We start from the raw sequence: 23,779 nt of genomic DNA on the forward strand, positions 1-23,779 counted from the left end.
ATCTAAATGCTCTCAATTCAGCTAAGTACCTAGGAATTACAATTACAAACAACTAAAATTGCAACAATTACACAGATAATGTTGTGAGGAATGTAAAATGGAGACTGTGTTTCATTGGCAATACACTTAGAAATTTCAAAAGGTCTACTAAACAGACTGCCTACACTATCCTTGTCGGTCATCATCAGTATTTGCACTGGCATTTGTCATCAATCAAAGTTCTGGAGATAAATATTAATGAAAATTCAGCTCAATAACAGATATTTCAGTCTATACCCGTTAGAAACTTATTCATAAACTGGAGTTATTAGTTATAATTACTCGTTTTTCTTTTCTTCCTTCTTCTCCTCCCCCTCTCTCTCATGTTTGTGTTTTTTATTGGAATTAGCTGGCATGAACTTGTTGGATGTACTTCTTTCTTGCTTTACTTTGGCTAGTTTTAGGAGGTCACCTACAGCTTAATATAGAGTCTGAACTAAAGGAAAACATTGCTTATTTTTCACATAAACAAAACCATTTTAGAGGTAAAGCCAACGTTATGTGCCAGAAAAAATTCTAATATCAACCAGGCTTTAGATATAAGGCCTTTTTATTGCTACCAATAATGTTTTAGTTAACTATCTCTGCAAGCAAGAAACATCATAATCAATATGTATACATAAAATGTCATGTACACTGTATTAATGATCTTATTATAGTGTGAATGTGTACTCATTTTAATTACTTACCAATAAATGTTACAAACAGAAGTATCTTTTGAGCATAATATAATATTGCTTGCGTAAACATTGAAACTCATAATAATGAAGGAAACCTTTCATATGAAATACATAACATAAATCTTAAATCTCTTGAATTAAGCTGAAAATACGTCTTGTATTACAGGTGGAAGAAGAGTGTTGCAAGCTAGTTTCAAAAATAACAGCAATGCATTCTACAGCATACGGTTTCAACAAAGAACTGATAAAAAAGTGCAAGTTGTATGCTGACAGAGTATTTCAAGAAAATAAATGTCTTTCTGATAAATTAATGGATGATGAAAATGGAAATCCATATTTATCTTCTGGTAAAAGGTATGTGAAGATAGTTTTCTACATGTGCACAATGATGCCCATACAATTTTGTGTTGTGTTTACTTTGAAACTGATGAGTGACTTACTCATCTTTCTGTCTCACTATGCTAGTCTACTCCTAACAGGCATATGTATGAATGAAAAAGTAGCAAATGATTGCAACAGAGGCATGCTCATCAAGCTCCCCAAGAAAGGAGACCTATGGGTTTGTGTTAATTGGAGAGACGTCACGCTGCTGTCAGTCTCAAGCAAGATCCTCTCATGAATAATCCTAAATAGGATAAAAACACATGTAGACAAGAAAATAAGAAGAGAACAACCAGGATTCAGGGAAGCTCACTCCTGCATTGATCAGATAAACAACTTGAGAATACAGTCACTGCTTTACATGCTGTTTGTAAACTCTGAAAAGGCCTTTGACAGTATAATTAGAACAAAAATATGGAACTCACTGCAAACTTTTGCAATTCATAAGAAAATAATTGCTCTTGTCAAATGTATGTATGAAAATATGTGCCAGCTTTAACATCAATCCCTGCTTTCAGATCTAATAGCAGTGAAAGCAGGAGTTAAGTAAGGGTGCATGCTCTCATTGATACTATTTAATCTGAATCTTGTAATGATGCAAACAATGGATAATGTGAAGGGAATAAATGGAGCAATGGAACACATCTAGAAGACCTAGATTTTGCAGATGACCTTTGTCGTCTAGCCCCCAGCCTCAACAACATGAAAGAGAAACTAAAAGATCTGAAAGGTGTAATGAAGAAAGTCGGTTTGAAAATTAATGCCCAAAAAACAAAAGACATGTGGCTAAATGATAGCAACACCACAGAGCTTAAACTTGGTAGCCAGTTAATCAAAAGGGTGGGTAGGTTTTGCTACCATGGAAACATGATTACACTATGTGGTGGGGCTACAGAGGACATTAACAGCCACATCAGCAAAGCCAAAGGTGCTTTTGCAAACCTCCACTCTACCTGACGATTGAAGGAAATAACAATGAAGACCAACTTGCAGTTATTTGAAAGTAATGTAAAATCTGCACTTCTATATGAATGTGAGACATGGAAAGTGACAAACCAGCGAATCTATAAACTGAGGACATTCAGTAACAGATGTCTGAGGAACATCCTTTCGGTATGATGGCCAAACCAAATACTCTGGGAGAGAACTGACCAGAAGCCAACTGAGCTGCAAATAAGAAGCAGGAAATGAAGATGATTAGGACATACACTTAGGAGACCAAATGAACATATCGTGAAAGAAGCACCTTATTGGATCTCGCAAGAACGATGGAGACTAGGCAGGCCCAAAATGATGTGGAAATTTGATTTGATTTATTATTGGTCCTGTAGATCATACAATTTGTACAGCAAAGCACATCATGATATAGGACAAGTCAATTTGAGAAATTATGTTATGATGGTATATGATGAGAAATGACAGTAGTGGCACATAGCTCACATAGCAGAATACATATAGAATATATAGACAAAATATAAAAAAGGTGGTGTGTGATGAGAGATGACAGTGGTGCGTACTGCACATAGCAGAATACATATAAGAAATACAGACAGAATGTGAGTAACAAACAATAATTAAATTATCTTACTAAGTAGAAATATCTACAAGTGAATATACAGCTTATAACAAGTAATTAAAATACTGTGGTACATAGTTCACATAGTACAATACATATATGAGATACAGACAGAATATAGATAAGATACAATAATTAAATTATCTTACTAAGTAGAAACATCTACAACTGAATAAACAGCTTATTGCAAGTAATTAAAGTTTGTTTCAAGAAATTCATGTATGGACTAGAAACAGTGATTTAGTAGCAATTCCTTTAATTTAATTCTCATTATTTTTGGGATTTTGCTTGTTTTTATGTCTGTTGGGAGGTGGTTATATATTTTAATGCCCATACATTTAACCCCATTCTCATATAATTTTGTGTTGTGGGCTATAATTTGTAACTGTGTTTTGTTTCTGGTGTCACGTGTGTGGCGGTCTGCATTTCTGTTGAGGGTGTCCAAGTGCTGTACTGTAAAGCAAGCTAGCTCCAATATATAGAGGCATGGCAGTGGCAGGATTTTTAGCTGAAGCAGAAGGCCAACAGCAAGGAATAGGCTGGGAGAAAGTGAAAATACTAGCAGGAGACAGAACAAGATGACAATCCTTTGTTGGAGTCCTATGCTCCACATAAGGAGTTAAAGGACTTAATAATAAATAATAATGCAGATATGTGCCTGAGAGTTTGGTGCTAGTTGAGGGACCTGCATATATCTTGGAAATATTGCACATTGTCTTGAACATTGTATTAGTTGACCTTCATGTGTTATTCACAGCTTACTGTTTCACATCTACGGGTGGTTTATGGTATCTGTTACTGAGCTTCCAGGAAGTGAGCCTTACATTCACTGATGATGTTATTACATCTCTGTGGCTTTGTCTCCTAACATTAAGAACTTCTGTTTTGAAATTTTGCTTGTCATTAGAATACTCTCTTTGAATATGTGCAATCTGAATCATCTTCACAGCTGAAAAAAGTTTTGAACATTCCATCTGTGACTATGTTGGCTGGTAGCTTTAATCTGACATTTTTAAAAACTTTGCATTTCAGATTTGACAGTCAAATACTTGACTGTGTTTATTAATAAACGTGAATTTATTGATGTTTGTTTGATTTTGGCATTAAGCCATTTTGAAATTAAAATTTTCGTAATGTGTATGAAGTGTTGTACTTATGATATACTTTCATAGATCCTGACCAAATATGAGTACAACTTATATTTACCAGGTAATCAAATTCAGTGACATTACAGACTGAGAACAAAGTTTTGTGTTCACTAAAATTTCAAATAAATGAACCTTATGACACTACCAGTCACAAAACACATAATCTCACAAAATCCTATGCACTAACTACTCCATCATGTTGATTTTACACTGATCACATCTAATGGCTTTACACCTTAATGAGGATATACTTCAAAGTATTGTTGTGTAGGCTATCAGTCAACAAAAATATACATAACATACTATGTTACTCATTTCAGTGTCCTCATTGTTGGCAAGTAACTGAGTCTAAATGTTTTAGAAGAAACTGGTTAGTTACGGATCTCATATAATCATATTCACAATACACATATTTCTGTGGAATAAATAAATTGAACATAAGTTCACATATTTATTCAGAAACATTTTTATGTTGTTGCAAGTTAGTCATTGACAGGTTTAGGCAACTGACTACTGATACTCCTTTCCAATCAATAATTTTCCTATGATACAAAATTGGTCACCACTGACACACAACATGTTACGCTCAATCAATCACTTAGGGAACATGTAAAGAACTTACACCTTCACTGCTGTTATTGTGGTCTCCTAGTCATATTAATTGTCATGCAGTTTTTATAAAATATTAGGATGCAATGCAAGACAAGAGAAAAAGGAATACTATAACAATATGATCAGAGAAGCAGAGGATGATTTCCAACATCACAGGACAAGGCAGATGTATCAAAATATAAAAAAATCCTTTAGTAAATTCAATAAAAGGGAACAGTTTGTAATGGATCAATATGGGAGAATATTGACCAACAAAAGTGACTTACAAAAAAGATGGAACACATACTTTTCACAATTTCTCAACTGCAATGACCCACACTCTTACTTTAAATTGGAAGAACCTGATACAATTGATAAAGCTGATACAGTTACTACCCCATCAGTAAATGAAATACAGCAAGCAATAAAGAAATTAAAGAATAACAAGGCTTGTGGTGAGGACAAGATGCTGAGTTATTAAAGAATGGAGGCCCACAACTGGAATTAGAAATACAGGTGTTAATAGAAACAATTTGGGAGACAGAAACCATTCCTGCAGATTGGAAAACTGCAATTGTGTGCCCCGTATTTAAGAAGAATGATCCACTTCTACAGAGGAATTGTCTTACTGGATGTCACCTACAAAATCTTATCGAGCTGCCTATTAAACAGGCTGATATCAATAACAGAAGAACTGATTGGGGACTACCAATGCAGTTTCCGCAGAAACAGATCCACATTGGATCATTTATTCACCCTAAGACAAGTAACTGAGAAGGTATGGGAATTCAATGTGGATGTCCACATATTATATGTAGATTTTAAAAAGGCCTATGATAGCATACACCAACAGACACTTCTAAATATAATGAAGGAATTTAAAATACCGTCAAAATTAATCAGATTAGTTAAAATGTGTATAGATGAAACTTTATGTCACATAAAGACACCAGTAGGAGAAACTGAAGATTTTAAGGTGTACACTGGACTGAGACAAGGGGATGCCATTTCACCTATTTTATTTAACCTTGTCCTAGAGAAGATCGATAGAGAATTTTCTAAAACCATCCACAAGGGATGCAGATATAGGATGTGAACATTACAAGCCTTGCCTATGCAGATGATGTAGCACTAATAAGTAGTTCCAAAAGAGAATTAATCAGAATGATGCAAAATTACCACAAAATTGCTGAGGAAATAGGATTACATGTTAATGAATAAAAGACAGAAAACCTGCCCATAAGTAAGAAAACCAGAAAAGATGCACCTCTGACTGTAGATGGATTCAATTTCAAGACTGTTGACCACTTCAAGTACCTAGGAAGTCTTATTAGTAATAACAACAGAACAGTTATAGAAAAGGTGCCCGTTTATCAACAGCAAACAAGACACTTTTTAGTTTCATCAAAATTCTAAGAAAAATATCACTTAGCAGTAACTTCAAAATCCGCTTATATCAATCAACTATTATACCTGTGATGTTATATGGATGTGAAACATTAATATTTAGAAAGAAAGATGAAGAAAAACTGTTAATATTCATGAGAAAAGTGCTAAGGAAAACTTTTGGACTTGTATACTACGAAAATAACATGGAATGGAGAATAAGAAGAATGAAGAATTAAGAGGTCTGTACAAACACCTTAACATTGTTGAAGTGCTCAAGAGGGGAAGGTTGAATTGGACAGACTATATAGCAAGAATGACAGAGAACAGACTACCTAGAATGGCATTCAGCAGAACAATAAATGGAACGAGAGGAGGAGGGAGACCCAGAATCAGATGGTGGGATAACATTCGGGAGGACACAACTAGGATGAACAGCAACAGCAACTGGACAAACAGTGCATTGGACACTTGGAAATGGAAGAGGCTCATGGAGCAGGCATATGGTTGATAAGGCCCTCGCCATATGTAAAGTAAAGTCAGTAATTATTATACTTCCGGCATACAAAGACCATAAAAACAGTAGGACTACAGCACCAACTTAAATGTAAAAAACATTATACATTGTGGCAGTGTCCATAATGTGTAGAACAAATAACCAGATTAACAACACGTTTTCACTGTGTCATTGTTGAAGCACTACTTCGAATAACAAAAATGTCATTTTTTTGTTCCAGAAATCTGCAAGAGCCACCACAGGAATCTGTAGCACCTGATGCAAACTCTGTTACACAGGAACATCCTCGTATGAGTGAACGTGATACTCAAGGGTATTCTGAAAATAGCAGCACCATTGCTGTGCCTAAAACTCCAACAAAAAGTTTCCACAATGGTAACTTTACCTCAAATAATTCCAGGAACAACTTCAGGCTTAAGGAACTATCCACACCATCCAAGATCTCTGGTGATATACAATTAAATGTGAAAAATTTGAGTAACCCTGGAATGTCTGAAAAATCTAGAGTAAATATATTTACTTCTCTGTCAAATAGAAGTGCAACGTTAAGCCAATATGAAAATCAACATGTTATAACAAACAGACAGTGTGCTCACACCATGTTACAAACTCATGCAGATAATCATAGGCATGTAAAAATTTTTGGAGATTTCTTAGATACCTCTCAGTTCTATCCACGATATAGTGAAGTATACAAAAAACAAGAAAATTTTGACCAAAACACTGAAAGAGTGGGACACACAAAAAAAGGTTTTAGAGAAGTTTCAAATATGAGTTTTCTTAGCACATATCATTTGTCGGATTGTGTGCTTGAACTTTCCAAGCATCACAATGAAGATCTGCAGCTAGCCATAAATAGAAATGAAGAAGATGAAACAGGCAGTAATCATGAGCAACAGAAATCTGTAGCCACACAAACTAAAGAGAGCAGTATAATAGCCATTAGCTCACATGATAGTGAAGAACAGTGTGATGTCAAAACTACAGTACAACAGCAAACTCCAGTGATCTCTAATGACACTGGCAGTGGGTCTAAAACTGGGGAATCTGACTCATTCAAACTGATTCAGGCACTAAATATTATCCTTATTAAAGACAGAGATTGCAATAGTAAATATGGTATTAAAAAACAATATCTTGAAACTGATTTTGATTGTGATACGTTTGATTTGGTGCAAGCAATAAACATGCCTGTCATTAGAGCAGCAGTTATTGAAACAACTTTCATAAATCCTCATGAAATTTGTGAAGCAATCAATGATTTAACTGTGGATTCTTTTAATGGTGAAGAAGCTGTTCTCCAGGAATATGATGATAATTCTGAAAATGATTCAGAAATGTGTGAAGATTCAATGTCTCATGATTATGAAAATATGTCAGAAACATCTAACTGCAGACAATATACTTACAGTGGAGGAACTGTTGAAATGTCAAGTGATAATGAATGCATAGATTCAGAGGAACATTATTATGAAAATATGCCTGCAGAAAATCATGAGATACTCCCAAACGATGATTATTCATTTTCTGTAGCAGATGCTTATAAAAACACTTTGGAAAATGGTGATATACACAATGAATTTGCACTGAGAGGACAAAGCTACAAATCTAGCCTCAGCCTAAGAAAACTTCAGAAACTCAGAGAATCATTCAGAAGCAATAAACAAAGAAATTTAGAAGAAGAGAGATATAGTAATGATGAGTTTGAGCAATTGTCCCAGATTTCGCTTTATCAGAACTTCAGTTTCTCCAGCTTACCAGTCTTTGTAAGTAATTACAACTTACTTTATAATATAACTATTTTTACTATGCATTCAATCATATCATTAGTTTTACTACATTGTATAGGCCTACTTCTTTGCTTGCATATGACAGTACACATTTACCTCTAGCACATGTTGCTGTTACGGAAATTCTGTTTTTGTCTTTTCCTATGCTACTTATTCTATGAACAACAATAGTTTAGGATGCATACTAGTCAAAGTTCAACAAATAGATTGCAGTCCATAAGTTGTCATTGTTTTCCCAGAACACTATCGTGCAGTCTTGATGAGTTGATATTGTGTATTCCTTCACAACCTAAGTATTTGTATATACAAGCTGATAATGATTTGTTTCTAATAAAAATTTTATTAGTTCATGGAGGTGATTTCTATCTGAAGCACTCCACTGCTACTGCTTGGTTATAGTCATTTAATTTCACTTTATACTTGGTTAATGACCATAGCTGTTTAGTGTTGACATTGATGAATTACTTGCACTGCATTACTAACAAATGAAGAAGAAAATTGTATATATCTCTATAGATTTAAAAAAGTATGTGTCTATGGACTTTCTATTTCATGCCCATCTATAGTATTTCTCAGTGATCCTGAAACAGCCTTGGTAATATCCTATGCCTCTTCTAATTATAATTTGAACCAAACAGTAGATGTAGTTTGCTTTCTCCTGAACAATAGCCCACTCACACAATTATATTCTTATCATTAGTTATTAACCTGTAGATCCGGTAAAATATGATTCTGTATATGATTCTTACAGACAGTATAGAACAAATCAAGAATAATAAATTTATATATAGTAGCAGCAACTGTGTAAGAAAATAAGGTCATTTAAAAGAAACAACGAAACATATTTTTAATATGGCAACAGAGCAGCTACCACAACTTTGTGAATAACCACATTGTTTTGTAACATTGATACCTGATTTTTAGCAGTCAAAGCCTTCGTGGACTACCTCTCGTTGTGCCTTGAAACAAGAAATGACCTGCCCACAGTGATATTCCGCTGACCCCCGAACCTACACAGTATACTTGTCCACCCTGCACAACCCCTGCTCCCAACCCCTTACCTCATGGCTCATACCCCTGTAATAGACCTAGATGCAAGGCCTGTCCCATACATCCTCCCACCACCACCTACTCCAGCCCAGTCACAAACATCACCTATCCCATCAAAGGCAGGGCTACCTGTGAAACCAGTCATGTGATGTACAAGTTAAGCTGCAACCATGGTGCTGCATTCTATTTGGGTATTCATGAAGCAGTGTGGTTTGTTCAAGAAAATTTACCTATTAAAAAAAAAAAAAAATCCACTATCATTCGACCAATCATTCTAATGACGTATCTATAATTAGTCATTGCCTATGTTAAGGACACAGCAGTGGAAGTTCTATGCAATAAGCTACATGAAAGCTTAAAGTGAAATAAAGAAGGACTCAGAAGAAAAGTAAAAATGTTACTTTAGAAAAACTGCTTTTATACAGCAGAACAATTTATAAATGACAGCCTAAAATAATCAAACTGAATATTTGTTTACCATAAATTTATAGCTGATTAGCTCATTCTATAGATATTACAGCTATTTTCTGTATTACAAGTCTAATATAACCAAGTGAAATGGTTTCTTAAATACTATTAGTTTTATTTGATTAATTTCCGAGATGTAACTCTTTTTGTCCTGTTATGAGATTATTATAATGTAACTGTAATTGTGACTTGTCCCATGCCCATTTTTTTCATTTCTTTCATCCTTCCTTTCTGGTGTCCTTTATCTAGCCAACATCATGTCAGGACTAGTATAGTGATAGTGATTTCACCAATCAATCTACAGATAACTAATAATACTCTCATATATGCTATTGCCTCATTTAAACCACAATCAAGTACAAGTCCAAAGGCAAGGTCACCTACAAAGTTCAGCACTCAATACTGAAAGCAGGTTTATTACTAACTCCAACATACAGCCAAAACAGATCTCTTGTACAGAGATTTCAGTTATTTAGACAAAAACTGAATATTCCAGAATGACAGTATTTGCACAGCCATTGCATATTTCAGATTCACAAACATTAGAAACATAAAATATTTCAAGAAACCTCCAGAAATGAAAAATATGAAATACAAATAATTTCTAATTGCCAGGCTGAAACCAGCAACCTGCAGCACACAGGAAATGATGCTATCCATTTCACCACACTGGTGGCACCAGAGCTCATGGCATTGCTCCTTCGAGAAACAGCAACTGGTGCTTCAGAAGCTCTCATTGTAGCTGACTACAGCACTCTGGATCTAGATCTTGTCACTGGACCTCTGTACAGCAGCACAGGTGGATCCTCACATTCTGGTCATGTTGTTACATCCTCTTCACTATGAAGAGCATCAGAGGTAGCTTCTCCTGTCGAAACTTGAGTCACCTATTGTTAATGTGTGCCTGTGGATTACAGTAGAGCTTCATAAGAAGGGCATGGATGATGCCTCTGCCCTTTTGTTTTCTGTGCGAAGTGTCATCAAGGATACAATACAGCACAAAGTACAAGGTGTACAACTTTGCTTCTGCCGTTTGCCGATAAGTGGCGACAACGATAAGTAGTGGTCGAAAGAAACAGATTGCAGATGTCAGGCAGTTAGCTTGTACCTCAGTCAACATAACCTCATTCAAACATTAGTCAATTTTTGTCTGCGTCATAAAGTTGTTCTTGATTGAAAATGTCAGTTTACAAGCCTAATTCTTGTCATTTGCGGGAGATGTTTCTGTTTTGTTTCAGTATGAAGAAAACTGTTGTGACTTGGCAAGACAGCCAAGTCACAATGAGAGGAAGCCGAAAGGCACGCGTTAAGCTCATGCAGATTGGCGTGAGGTCTGGAACAGTTAAAGGAATTAATAGTAGCAAATAAAGTGACACAGAAAGCCATTTCAAAACGTCTCAAGGCTATGGGCATGATTCAGAAAGAAGGAACTTGGGTCCCATGTGAGCTGAAACCAAGAGACGTTGAATGGAGCTTGTGTGTTTGTGAACAGTTGCTTCAGAGGCAAAAATGGGAGGGATTACTGCAGTGCATTGTGGCTGGAGACGAAAAATGGGTTCATTACGATAACCCTAAATGCAAAAAATCATGGGGACATCCCCGCCATGCTTCCACGTCGACGACCAAACCGAATATTCACGGCTCCAATTTCATGCTCTGCATTTGGTAGGACCAACTCGGCATTGTGTACTATAAGGTGTTAAAATCCAAGTGAAACAATCACAAGTGGTAATTATCAAACACAATTAATGCATTTGAGCAGAGCATTAAAAGACAAACGGCAGCAATACAGTGAGAGTCACAATAAAGTGATTTTGCAGCACGACAATTCTTGACCCCAAGCTGCAAAAAGATGTCGAAATGTGCTTGGAAATGTTAAAATGGGAAGTTCTACCCCACCCACCATATTCTCCAGACATTTTCTGCCCCATCGGATCATAGTTTCTCTTATACAATGTTCCATTTATTAACTGGAATCTTTTTCTGGTTGGTTCCGCATCTGACAAGGTTTCTAAACTGCATCTTCATTCTGTTCAGCAGCAATGTTGTGTCTGCATCCATTTTTATATATGATTGTGACATTGTACTCCTAAAGCCTCAGTGTCCATCTTGGCAGTTGAGCTAATGGATCCTTCAGACTAGTCAGTCAGCAAAGAAAATAGCGATCCATCAGAATAGCAAAAGTATGGCTGGAACATGTTGATGACCCAAATGACGGCAAGACACTCTTTCTTGATTGTAGAGTAGTTCTTCTTTGACCTGGAGACACTCTGTAAATATAAGTTGTCACCTTTCAGCACCTTCCTGAACTTGTACTAGAACTGCTCCTATCACAGAACAGCATCAGTGAAAGGTTCTGACTTGGCATTCACATCATACAATGATAGATCTGGGGAAGATGTTAGTGCCTCCTCAAGGAGAAGAAAAGATCTTTCTTGTGCCTAGTTGCAGTAAAACTTGGCATCTTTCTGCAGTATTTCCTGCAAGAGACATACAGAAGTCCTCTATGAATTTCCAGTAGTACAAGCAAATTTTGAGAAAACTTCTCATGAATGTGCCAAGGAGTTGGAAAATCTGTGACTGCTCTTATAATGGACTCCATCACCATTCAATAAGTGCCACATGATTCTTATTTATTGTGTGCAAAGAGGTGCTTTTTGGATTTAGATGGACACCTGCCACCTGAACACATTTCAGCACAGTTGTTAGTGAGCTTAGATGTTCTTGAAACGTCTTTGTAAAATGACAGTGTCATCCAGATAGCAAAGGCAAATTGTCTATTCAAAGTGTCAAAGCAGGTTGTCCACCATAAATTTGAAGGTGCTTGGAGCTTTACATAATCCAAACGATATCACTGTGAACTCATACAGCCCATCAAGAATTTTGAAGGCAGTCTTTTCTCAGTCAGCCTCATCAACCTCAATTTGCTAGTAACCTATCGGAATCTCAAAAGTAGAGAAATAATTTGCTTCTTTCGAGTGGTCCATGGTGTCATAAACTTGTGTCAATGCATAGACATTTTTCTTCATGATTTCATTTGGCCATCAGTAGTCAACACAGAAACACAATGTGGTAACCTCTTCCTTCAACAGAACCACAGGAGAGAGCCAAGGACTCTCTGAAAAGTCAACAATGTCATCTTGCAGCATCTTCTCCACTTCCTCCAAAATTACCCATCATTCAGCTAGTGATACTCTACATTACTGCTGGGTAATTAGTGTATGATCCCAGTGTTGATCTGGTATTTTATCATGGGCTGCTTAGTCTGTCATTTCTCCACTCTGGATATGAAAGCATCTAAAAATTGACTCAGAATGACTATTACTTGACTATGTTGTTCCTCAGTCACATTAGATAATATTTTCAGTTCAGTACTAGCTTCCTCCCTGCATTGTCTGTGGTAGTAGTAGTGCAAGATTCTTTATTGATGACACTAAGCTGCCCTTTCTGGAATGGTTTAGCTGTACCTATGCACATATATGTAGGTCTGAGTTGTGGCTGCTCAAGAAAGTTAGTGATCCAAAGTTCCCCTTAATCACCCACAATGTTTATGATCATTATTGCTGACACAGGCATTATAGTGTGTATGCAGCACTGTATCAAACACAGTGCTCAGCTAACTTTGTGCAGATTCATGTTTAGCATGCCCTTAAGCCCAGACCTTTGTCCTGCTCTGCTGGAGACTTTCTGGCAGGCCTAGGAACAGAGAGGGTCTCCTGTTTCATGCTATGTACCAGTGATGCTTTATTTTAAACTAATTTAACCTCTGTTATTTACTTTATATAGACTCAAATTTTATATGCACCAGAAATGGGACACACATCCTGAAACTTGTTTTGTGCATTCCTTTTAGGCTTTTACATCATCTAATTGGAGCTATGGCAATATAGATGTTTTGAAGTATCTGTTGCATCCACATTTAAACCACAATCAAGTCCAAATGTGTAGGTAGAGTCATCAGTGAAGTTCAACACTTAGGACTGACACCAACATACAGCCAGAACAGAACTGATCTCCTGCATGGAGAGTCCAGTACAAAAATCAAATATTCCAGGATGCTAATATTTATACAGCCATTGAATATCCCACAAACATTAAAAACACAAGATATTTCAAGAACCTTCCAGAAACTATAAGTATGAAATAACAAGTAATGATTGCTGGTGGTCAGGTTTGAACCAGCTACCCACAGCACATCAGGCAGCGATGCTAACCACTGTACATCACCAAATGTATAAGAGCTTGTGGCACTATTGTTATGATGGGGTTGTCACTTTCGAAGGCATTTTGCAACTATTGCCAGTTTCCCCTCCTCTCCCCTGCCCCCTTTCCCTTATGGAGGAATCTGTGTTGTCCCCCTTTTGTCTGTATTCAGTGTAATCATCTGGTCAAATGTAACATCATTCATCATTTTCCAAAGTGCTTGCACATCATCTGTCTAAGGCAGAAAATGGAGGTGGAAAACTGTCTACAAACCATATCCAAACTGGGAAGCGTACTGGCCCTCATAATTAATGTGTGAGGTGGAGCTGACATGGGGACAGTACACCTCCTTGTGGTCTGGAACCAAGTAATTATTATAATGCAACTGTAATTGTGAGTTGTCCCATAATCATAGTTTTTCTTATTATGAGCTAATTATAATATTTATACAAATTGTAATTGTCTTTCTTCCCATATCTACAGTAGGTGTAAGAACACACGACAGGATTTCTGGGATCAATAAAAATCAGATCAAATCAAATGAAATTCATAGAGGATACTATAATTATGGAGTTTGAGATCTCCAAAACTTAATGTTTTTTTAACTTTTTGTTCACATACAGACAGATATGTATAGAAAAACTTTCATTATTCCATGTTTTTTAAATATAAGGCTTACACACACATAATGTTGGCTCATAAGAATAAATAAGTTCTGAAATATAAAGTCAGAAAATAACTGAAGTCATCTTTTAATACTTCAGATATATAATAACTTCAAACTAACTTGTCTTTTTTCCAGTTGTGAAACTTGCAAACTATTTTTCATACTACATTTGTAAAATCTGAGGTGGTCTTATTTAGATATATATTTGTATTACCAACTCAAAAATTAAAAAGAAAACTTCAGTATATCTTCCTTTTACCACATAGTACTGCACTTTTGTGGGCAAACAAATAACATTTTGTCAGTAACATGGGCCATACATGTTTAAACAGATATTCATTATCAGTCAAGATCACAATTACAGTTCTTTTGTGATTACTGGTTTTGATTTATTTAACACACCATCTCCTGATCACTCAGTATGACAGCAGTAGGTCTGGTTGATAAATGTACTGTATGGGACATAAAAGATAACATTCTGTGTGGTATGCTTATTCATTAGACCTATTACTATTGTAGTTTGCAACAAGAAGTGATCATGGCGTACATGTAGACACAATGTCTTTTTGCATAAAATTACACATCTTTTTAGTACTGTTAAATCAAACAACGGAAAACCCAGGATGTAATGTGAAACCAGTCATGTGGTGTACAAGCTAAGCTGCAACCACTGTGCTGAATTCTATGCTGGCATGACAACCAACAAGCTGTCTGTCTGCATGAATGGCCACCGACAACCTGTGGCCAAGAAACAAGTGGACCACCCTGTTACTGAACACGCTGCCAACCATGATACTCTTCATTTCAATGACTGCTTCACAGCCTGTGCTGTATGGATCCTTCCCACCAACACCAGCTTTTCTGAATTGCACAGTGGAGAACTTTCTCTGCAATACATCCTACATTCCCGTAACCCTCCTCGCCTCAGCCTTTGTTAGTCGCTGTCCTCACCCATCCAGCCCCTTCCCTGCTCCCATTCCGGCACTACACAGACATCATTCCACCACCACACCCAGTCTCTTTTTTTAATTTATTTTATTTTTTATTTGTTTCTCTCTATTTCTCTCCTTTTCCGCTACTCCCCCCTCCCCACCTCTTGCCTGCCCACCGCCCAATCTGCAGCACTTCACTGTCGACCATCCCCACCATGCTATCTCTCCCCCTCCCCGCCCCAGCCTCCTCCTTTCCTCCACCCAGTCACCACTCTCAACATGTACTGGTGCTGCTGCTCGCAGTGTGGTTTCAGTTGCCTAGACTGCAGTCGTGTGTGTGAGTTGTGTTTTTTTTTATTAGTACTGTGAAATGATACACATATTACAGAAGACATTACAATTTTTAATGATTTTCAGGCACTTGTATACAAATTATATATCATCTGTAAATCACATAAATCACACATGAACACAATATTGATTTTGTTTCATAGGTGGATGATGGACACCAGTTCATAGTGGATGAAGCAGAACCTTGTGACACTGTACAAAAAGAGGTGGATGAAATTCCTTATGAAAGTATGACATTCACAATGCGTTGGAAGACAAGACTTCAACCAGGCAATAAACTGCCAACCAAAAAGCGGCATCATGGTTTTCGAACCAAATGGCAAGATACTGAAGAAGTAATAAATAGTGGTCTTCTTGGTAGGTATAACAACATATTTCATGTAAGTACTCAATATTTGAAATCAGATGACATGTTACTGAGCTACATTAGTGTAGTATGATGTTGCCAGTTTACTTTTCTTCTGGTGAAAAACATTTTTGCTTTAGTTAATGCAATAACCTTTTTTAAGCAAACTGTGTCTGCTCCCTTAACAAATTAGGAAGTAACTAGTCAACAGATATTGATACTCTTGTAGAAATATTCATTTGATTCATAAGCCACTTTGTAATTCTGGCATAGGGTTTGTCTGACGCCATATGAATGGTGTCATGAGCCACCATAACAAAAGAAGCCATCTAAGTTGAAGGTGGATGGTTGTGGACAGTTCTAAGGAGTGTTCAGTTGGTTAAGCCAGTTACTAGTAGGGTGATTGGTATGATTCAGTTCTGTCAAATACACTGACAAGAAAAAAAATCACAACATGAAGAAGAAGTTGTGTTACAAAAACAAAGGTTGGTTGGCATGTTTTTACTTCTCTTTTAGATTTTGCCCCAGATGCTTAAGAGTGGCCCTATTAGCACCACTATGAGGATGCAAATCATGTTTGCTTTAAATACATGCTGTAATGGTCATGAGCATTAGTTACCTTTGAGGCTGGATGTGGTGAGTTGATGAGGGTCAAGATTGCCTTCAGGGTGACAAAGATGCCATTATCAACATCTCACTGAGTTTGAGCAAAGTCATGTAACAAGGTTACAAGAAGCTGGATGTTCCTTCCGTGATACTTCAGAAAAACTTGGTAGGAATATAGTCACTGTACGTGGCTGCTGGCATCAGAGGTCATGCGAATGTACAGTCACAAGACCAGGCTCTGGACAGCCACTTAGCACTACCAAAAGGGATGACCATTGTGTTTGGCATATGTTTCTGGTGCATTGTATTACATCTGCGGCAGCAATACGGGCAGTAGTTGGCACCACAATTACACAACAGTCTTTTACAAATCGGTTACTCCATGGACAGCTCCAAGCCAGATGCCCTGTAGCATGCATTCCGATGACCTCCAAACCAGCACAATTTGCGACATCAGTGGTATCAAGCAGGAGCTCATTGGAGGGCAGGGTGGAGGTCTGTTGTGTTTTCTGATGAAAACTGGTTCTGCCTCAGTGCCAGTGATGGCTGTGTGTTGGTTAGTAGGAGGACAGTTCAAGCCTGCAATCAACCTGTTTGTGTGCTAGACACACTGAACCTACACCTCGAGATACACCCTGGGGTGCAATTTTGTATTACAGCAAGAGTACTCTTGTGGTTATCCCACACACCCTGATTGCAAATTTGTAGGTCAGTCTGGCAGTTCGACCTGTTGTGCTGCCATTAATGAACAGCATTCCAAAGGGTGTTTTCCAACAGGATAACAGTCACCCACATACTGCTATCATAACCCAACATGCTCTACAAGATGTTGACGTGTTGCCTTGGCCTGCTTAATCACCAGATGTGTCTCTAGTCAAGCACATATGGGAGGTCATGGACGTCAACTGCAGCATCATCTACAACGGTTGCCCAGAAAGTAATACACTGCATTTTTTCTTCAACAATTCTTTATTGAACATAATGAGAATTACACATATGATGTAATGGTGTTTTATCTACACACCCTATTTTTCCACATAATATGCATCCTGTTCTATGGTCTTCCTCCAGCACTAAACAAAAGTGTGTATGCCCTATCGGTACCAATCCTTGTCCTGGTGGCAGAGCCAGTGCTTCACTGTGTGAATCACCTCCTCCTCATCCTCAAAATGTCTCCCATGAATGGATCCTTTAAGGGCCTGAGCACGTAGAAGCTCACTGCAACATGTCAGGTGTGACAGCCATGGATGGTCTCCCCAACAGCTGCAAATCATGGAGCTCCTCTGAACTGCCTTCTGATGACCTCACCCTCTGTGCCCAGTGGCTAACTGTACTTCTGTCAACAGCAGCAAGCGGTTGTAAATATTCCTGACAGTTTCTTTCTCTGCAGTCAGAAATTCAATGACAGCATGTTGCTTGTAATGTACATCACCTATACATGCCATTTTGAAACTGTCCTGCTGCTACAATATCTGTCATACGAGATGCACTCACTCAGGAGACTTCAAACAATACATATGTAACATTTTGCATTCGTATAATTGCTTTTGGCAGAGAAAAAAATGTGATGCATCACTTTCTGGGCAACCCTCATACAGCCAGCATTAACCGTTCCTTTATTGACCAACCAGATGCAACAGGCATAGAACTTCATCCCAGAAACTGACATTTGGCACCTGCACAACACAATGCATGCACATATGATGCATGCATTGAACATTCTGGTGATTACACCTGTTATTAAAGTACCAGCATTTCACATTTACTTACATTAACCTGTGATCTTGCAGTGTTAATCACTTAAATATATTACCTAGGCAAACGTATTCCTGAAATTTCATTACTTTACATTAATTATTATTTGTTATTGTGATTTCTTTTCTGTCAGTGTAGTATGATGGCAACAGTGACTACATCATGCTCAGTGGAGTTAATGTCTTTTTTGTGCTGAATAATAATAGACAAACTTTACAGAAAATTTTTGTTTGTTTTTCAATTATTTAAAATCACCTCAAATATTACATGACACACAGACCTGCAATCTTGGACAAATTAATGACCACATGATAAGCATAAATAAATCCAAGTGAGTTGGGAATTAAAAAATCTGACAGGTTCCAGGCTTTTGCAAAGAAAAAGCAATGAGGTGTGGTACATATTGCTTTTACTGCAATGCCATTATATTTACTTCACTGAAGTGACATCTGGAAATCAGATAACAACAATCCATCAATTTCTAGAAAATCTATACTACTATATAAAGACAAGATGCTGTCCATCATTGTTTACAAAAATCTCAAAAAGTTCTTGACTGATTTACTTTTTTTCACACATTACTCTAACAAACATTTGGATGACTTACCAAAGGATAAAGCACTGGTAGATAGACACAATAAAAACACACAAACACACACACAGATTTCAAGCTTTTGCAACCCAAAGTTGCTTCATCGGTAAAGAGGGGAGGAGAGGGAAAGACAAAAGGATGTGGGTTTTAAGGGAGAGGGTAAGGAGTCATTCCAATCCCGGGAGCGGAAAGACTTACCTTAGGGGGAAAAAAGGACAGGTATACACTCATGCGCACATACACACACATATCCATCCGCACATAAACACACATATACAAAAATGAAACATTGTTTAATATTATTTCCAAAAATCTTGAAAATTTAGGGACCGATTTACATTGGATTTTTACATGATGCTCTAACAAACATTCTGACAGACATAGCCTATCTCTCTCTCTCTCTCTCTCTCTCTCTCTCTCTCTCTCTCTCTCTCTCTCTCTCTCTCTCTCTCTCTCACTCTCCTTTCTTTCTCTTTTCAGTCCCACCTTACAGTTTTGTGATTAAATAATTATTTATCAGATCATCACAGAGATGCTCGTATAACTCTAGTGGGTAACACTGCAAGAGGACCGTACTTCATGGAAAGGTGTACTGTAAAAATTCCATGAGTGTATATTCTGAGAAAGGTCAAACTGTATGTTACTTCATCTCACATACATCTCAAAGAATCTCATTGTGATTCATGATTTAAAATCACCTCAAATATAAAATGACACACAGACCTGTAATCTTGGATAAATTAATGACCACATGATAAGCATAAATAAATCCAAGTGAGTTGGGAATTAAAAAATCTGACAGGTTCCAGGCTTTTGCAAGAAAAAGCAATGAGGTGTGGTACATATTGCTTTTACTGCAATGCCATTATATTTACTTCACTGAAGTGACATCTGGAAATCAGATAACAACAATCCATCAATTTCTAGAAAATCTATACTACTATATAAAGACAAGATGCTGTCCATCATTGTTTACAAAAATCTCAAAAAGTTCTTGACTGATTTACTTTTTTTCATACATTACTCTAACAAACATTTGAATGACTTACCAAATGATAAAGCACTGATAGATAGATACAATAAAAAACACACAAACACACACACAGACTTCATCTCACATACATCTCAAAGAAGCTCATTATGATTCATTTGCAAAAGACTGACCTAACACTGAGGTTTACTGGCTTTCATTCTCCCTGTGAACCATTCACAAATGAAACAGAAAGAAGTAGAAATGAATTTAGTGTTGGAATGTAAAACAAGACCATTCACAAACTTCAAGGAAATGAATGAAGGTAATCCAGTATACATTTTAAAGAAAAACAAGCTCCTTGCACATTTAACAAATGCAACTCAGTCATGGCTTCAACTTGAAACAAAGCACATAAAATTAAAATATATAAATATATATTTCAGCTTACACTTACTTAAAAACTTCATGTCAGTGATGTTTGTAATCAACAGCTTTCAGAAAACAACTGTGCATCAAAGAGGGATGAAATTTTTGTCAGTACCTAATTACACAGGCACAAACAAGTTCCCCAATTTTTTTTGACAGGTGCTGCTATCTTCATGTTGAGGTTGTAAACTTTTCATACTAACCTCATTGTGTTATGTTCCCATATTTTTTGTTTACTAGAAAAATTCAGTTATACTTTGTTTGAAGTATTATAATTTCCAACTTACTTAACCCACCAACAACTGTAAGGGAGTAAATTTGTGTTCATTGGCTTCAGAACAACAATTAGTTGCAAGTGCTGTTTGTAATCACATTACAGAAGAACAAAACAATAAAATAAAAAGGAGAGTGCCAGGATCTTGTAACTCTATCATGAAGGTAACTAAAGTTCTGTTGAGAATCGTTTTATATTCGATTTCTGCAGGAAAAAAATGGAATGCAGTGAACAACTTTTCTGAAAACCCAAAAAGCAATTACAGCTTAAAGATACATACTGGTATATCATAGATCATAAATACCTTAAAAACTGTAAAGCAAAGTTAGATTATAAAGGAGCTGTGTGCGGGGATAAACTACACTCCTGGAAATGGAAAAAAGAACACATTGACACCGGTGTGTCAGACCCACCATACTTGCTCCAGACACTGCGAGAGGGCTGTACAAGCAATGATCACACGCACGGCACAGCGGACACACCAGGAACCGCGGTGTTGGCCGTCGAATGGCGCTAGCTGCGCAGCATTTGTGCACCGCCGCCGTCAGTGTCAGCCAGTTTGCCGTGGCATACAGAGCTCCATCGCAGTCTTTAACACTGGTAGCATGCCGCGACAGCGTGGACGTGAACCGTATGTGCAGTTGACGGACTTTGAGCGAGGGCGTATAGTGGGCATGCGGGAGGCCGGGTGGACGTACCGCCGAATTGCTCAACACGTGGGGCGTGAGGTCTCCACAGTACATCGATGTTGTCGCCAGTGGTCGGCGGAAGGTGCACGTGCCCGTCGACCTGGGACCGGACCGCAGCGACGCACGGATGCACGCCAAGACCGTAGGATCCTACGCAGTGCCGTAGGGGACCGCACCGCCACTTCCCAGCAAATTAGGGACACTGTTGCTCCTGGGGTATCGGCGAGGACCATTCGCAACCATCTCCATGAAGCTGGGCTACGGTCCCACACACCGTTAGGCCGTCTTCCGCTCACGCCCCAACATCGTGCAGCCCGCCTCCAGTGGTGTCGCGACAGGCGTGAATGGAGGGACGAATGGAGACGTGTCGTCTTCAGCGATGAGAGTCGCTTCTGCCTTGGTGCCAATGATGGTCGTATGCGTGTTTGGCGCCGTGCAGGTGAGCACCACAATCAGGACTGCATACGACCAAGGCACACAGGGCCAACACCCGGCATCATGGTGTGGGGAGCGATCTCCTACACTGGCCGTACACTACTGGTGATCGTCGAGGGGACACTGAATAGTGCACGGTACATCCAAACCGTCATCGAACCCATCATTCTACCATTCCTAGACCGGCAAGGGAACTTGCTGTTCCAACAGGACAATGCACGTCCGCATGTATCCTGTGCCACCCAACGTGCTCTAGAAGGTGTAACTCAACTACCCTGGCCAGCAAGATCTCCGGATCTGTCCCCCATTGAGCATGTTTGGGACTGGATGAAGCGTCGTCTCACGCGATCTGCACGTCCAGCACGAACGCTGGTCCAACTGAGGCGCCAGGTGGAAATGGCATGGCAAGCCGTTCCACAGGACTACATCCAGCATCTCTACGATCGTCTCCATGGGAGAATAGCAGCCTGCATTGCTGCGAACGGTGGATATACACTGTACTAGTGCCGACATTGTGCATGCTCTGTTGCCTGTGTCTATGTGCCTGTGGTTCTGTCAGTGTGATCATGTGATGTATCTGACCCCAGGAATGTGTCAATAAAGTTTCCCCTTCCTGGGACAATGAATTCACGGTGTTCTTATTTCAATTTCCAGGAGTGTATTTGTTGGAATGACAGTTTTTGTAAAAATTAGTTTGATTAAGCAAATTGTGAAACAAGAGCTTTTTGTTTTAAACTGTTTGTTTCTAAGGAATATATTATATCATTGATATTATTCTCTCCATTTTGCTTTTAACAGTTAATGCGTGCATTTCTTGCAGATTCTATGACACCACAACAAGTAAAGCTACAGGAAGCAAAATTTGAAATTATTACTTCAGAGCTTTCATACTATAAGTCTTTGTGTATACTTGAGCGCATGTTTGCAGAAAATCCCACTCTGAATAAGATAGAAATTCTGCCTCATAAGGACAGAGAAATTCTATTCTCACAAGTAAAACCAGGTAAGGTAGAATTTCATGCTATTTTTACTATATTAAATACAATAAATTGTAGTTATAGCCCATAAGCTGATGTAGCATTCAGTGAAGAGTACCTTGCACTCATTTTTATCGAAACACCATATAGTAAATTCACTTTTTTGTGTTTTGTGATGTGCCTTAATTTATTTAATTTTACCATTGTATACGGCGTGTATAGGTTAACAGCATTATTATTGATCCTTTTTGGTTCTCAGTAGTATTTTTTTTTCTTTGGTCATTTTAAATTTTACATTTTTCGTGTTCAGGGATCTCCTCACTGCCATAGTGTCATCATAACCAGAAGGGAGAAGAACATAAATACATTATGTGATAAAAAGTATCCAGACACCCCAAAAACATATGTTTTTCATATTAGGTGCATTGTGCTGCCACCTACTGCTAGGTACCCCGTAACAGCAACCTCAGTAGTCATTAGACGTCGTGAGTGAGCAGAATGGGGCACTCCGTGGAACTCACAGACTTCGAACATGTGTCATACGTATGCACATGAGATTTCCACACTCCTAAACATCCCTAGGTTCACTGTTTCCAATGTTAAAGTGAAATCGAAATGTGAAGGGACACATACAGCACAAAAGCGTAAAGGCTGATCTTGTCTGTTGACTCCCAGAGACCGCCAACAGTTGAAGAGGGTCATAATGTGTAATAGGCAGACATCTATCCAGACCATCACACAGGAATTCCTAACTGCATCAGGATCCACTGCAAGTACTATAACAGTTAGGCAGGAGGTGAGAAAACTTGCGTTTCATGGTCGAGCAGCTGCTCATAAGCCACACATCATGCCGGTAAATGCCAAACAATGCCTCACTTGGTATAAGAAGCGTTAACATTGGACAATTGAACAGTGGAAAAATGTTGT

The 23,779-nt window shown here is 38.0% G+C and overlaps 1 protein-coding gene across 1 annotated transcript in view; it reads left to right on the forward strand.

Annotated features, from left to right (window-relative positions):
- Positions 1–23,779, forward strand: part of LOC124788522 — a 215,060-nt gene that overhangs the window by 142,449 nt on the left and 48,832 nt on the right. Inside the window, exons 6-9 of the mRNA XM_047255792.1 lie at positions 886–1,073; positions 6,539–8,084; positions 15,923–16,136; positions 22,696–22,878. Coding sequence (XP_047111748.1) covers positions 886–1,073; positions 6,539–8,084; positions 15,923–16,136; positions 22,696–22,878 — 2,131 coding nt within the window. The remainder of the gene's footprint in view (positions 1–885; positions 1,074–6,538; positions 8,085–15,922; positions 16,137–22,695; positions 22,879–23,779) is intronic.

The sequence above is a fragment of the Schistocerca piceifrons genome, chromosome 3, assembly GCF_021461385.2.
Source record: "Schistocerca piceifrons isolate TAMUIC-IGC-003096 chromosome 3, iqSchPice1.1, whole genome shotgun sequence".
NCBI classification, from domain to species: Eukaryota; Metazoa; Arthropoda; class Insecta; order Orthoptera; family Acrididae; genus Schistocerca; species Schistocerca piceifrons.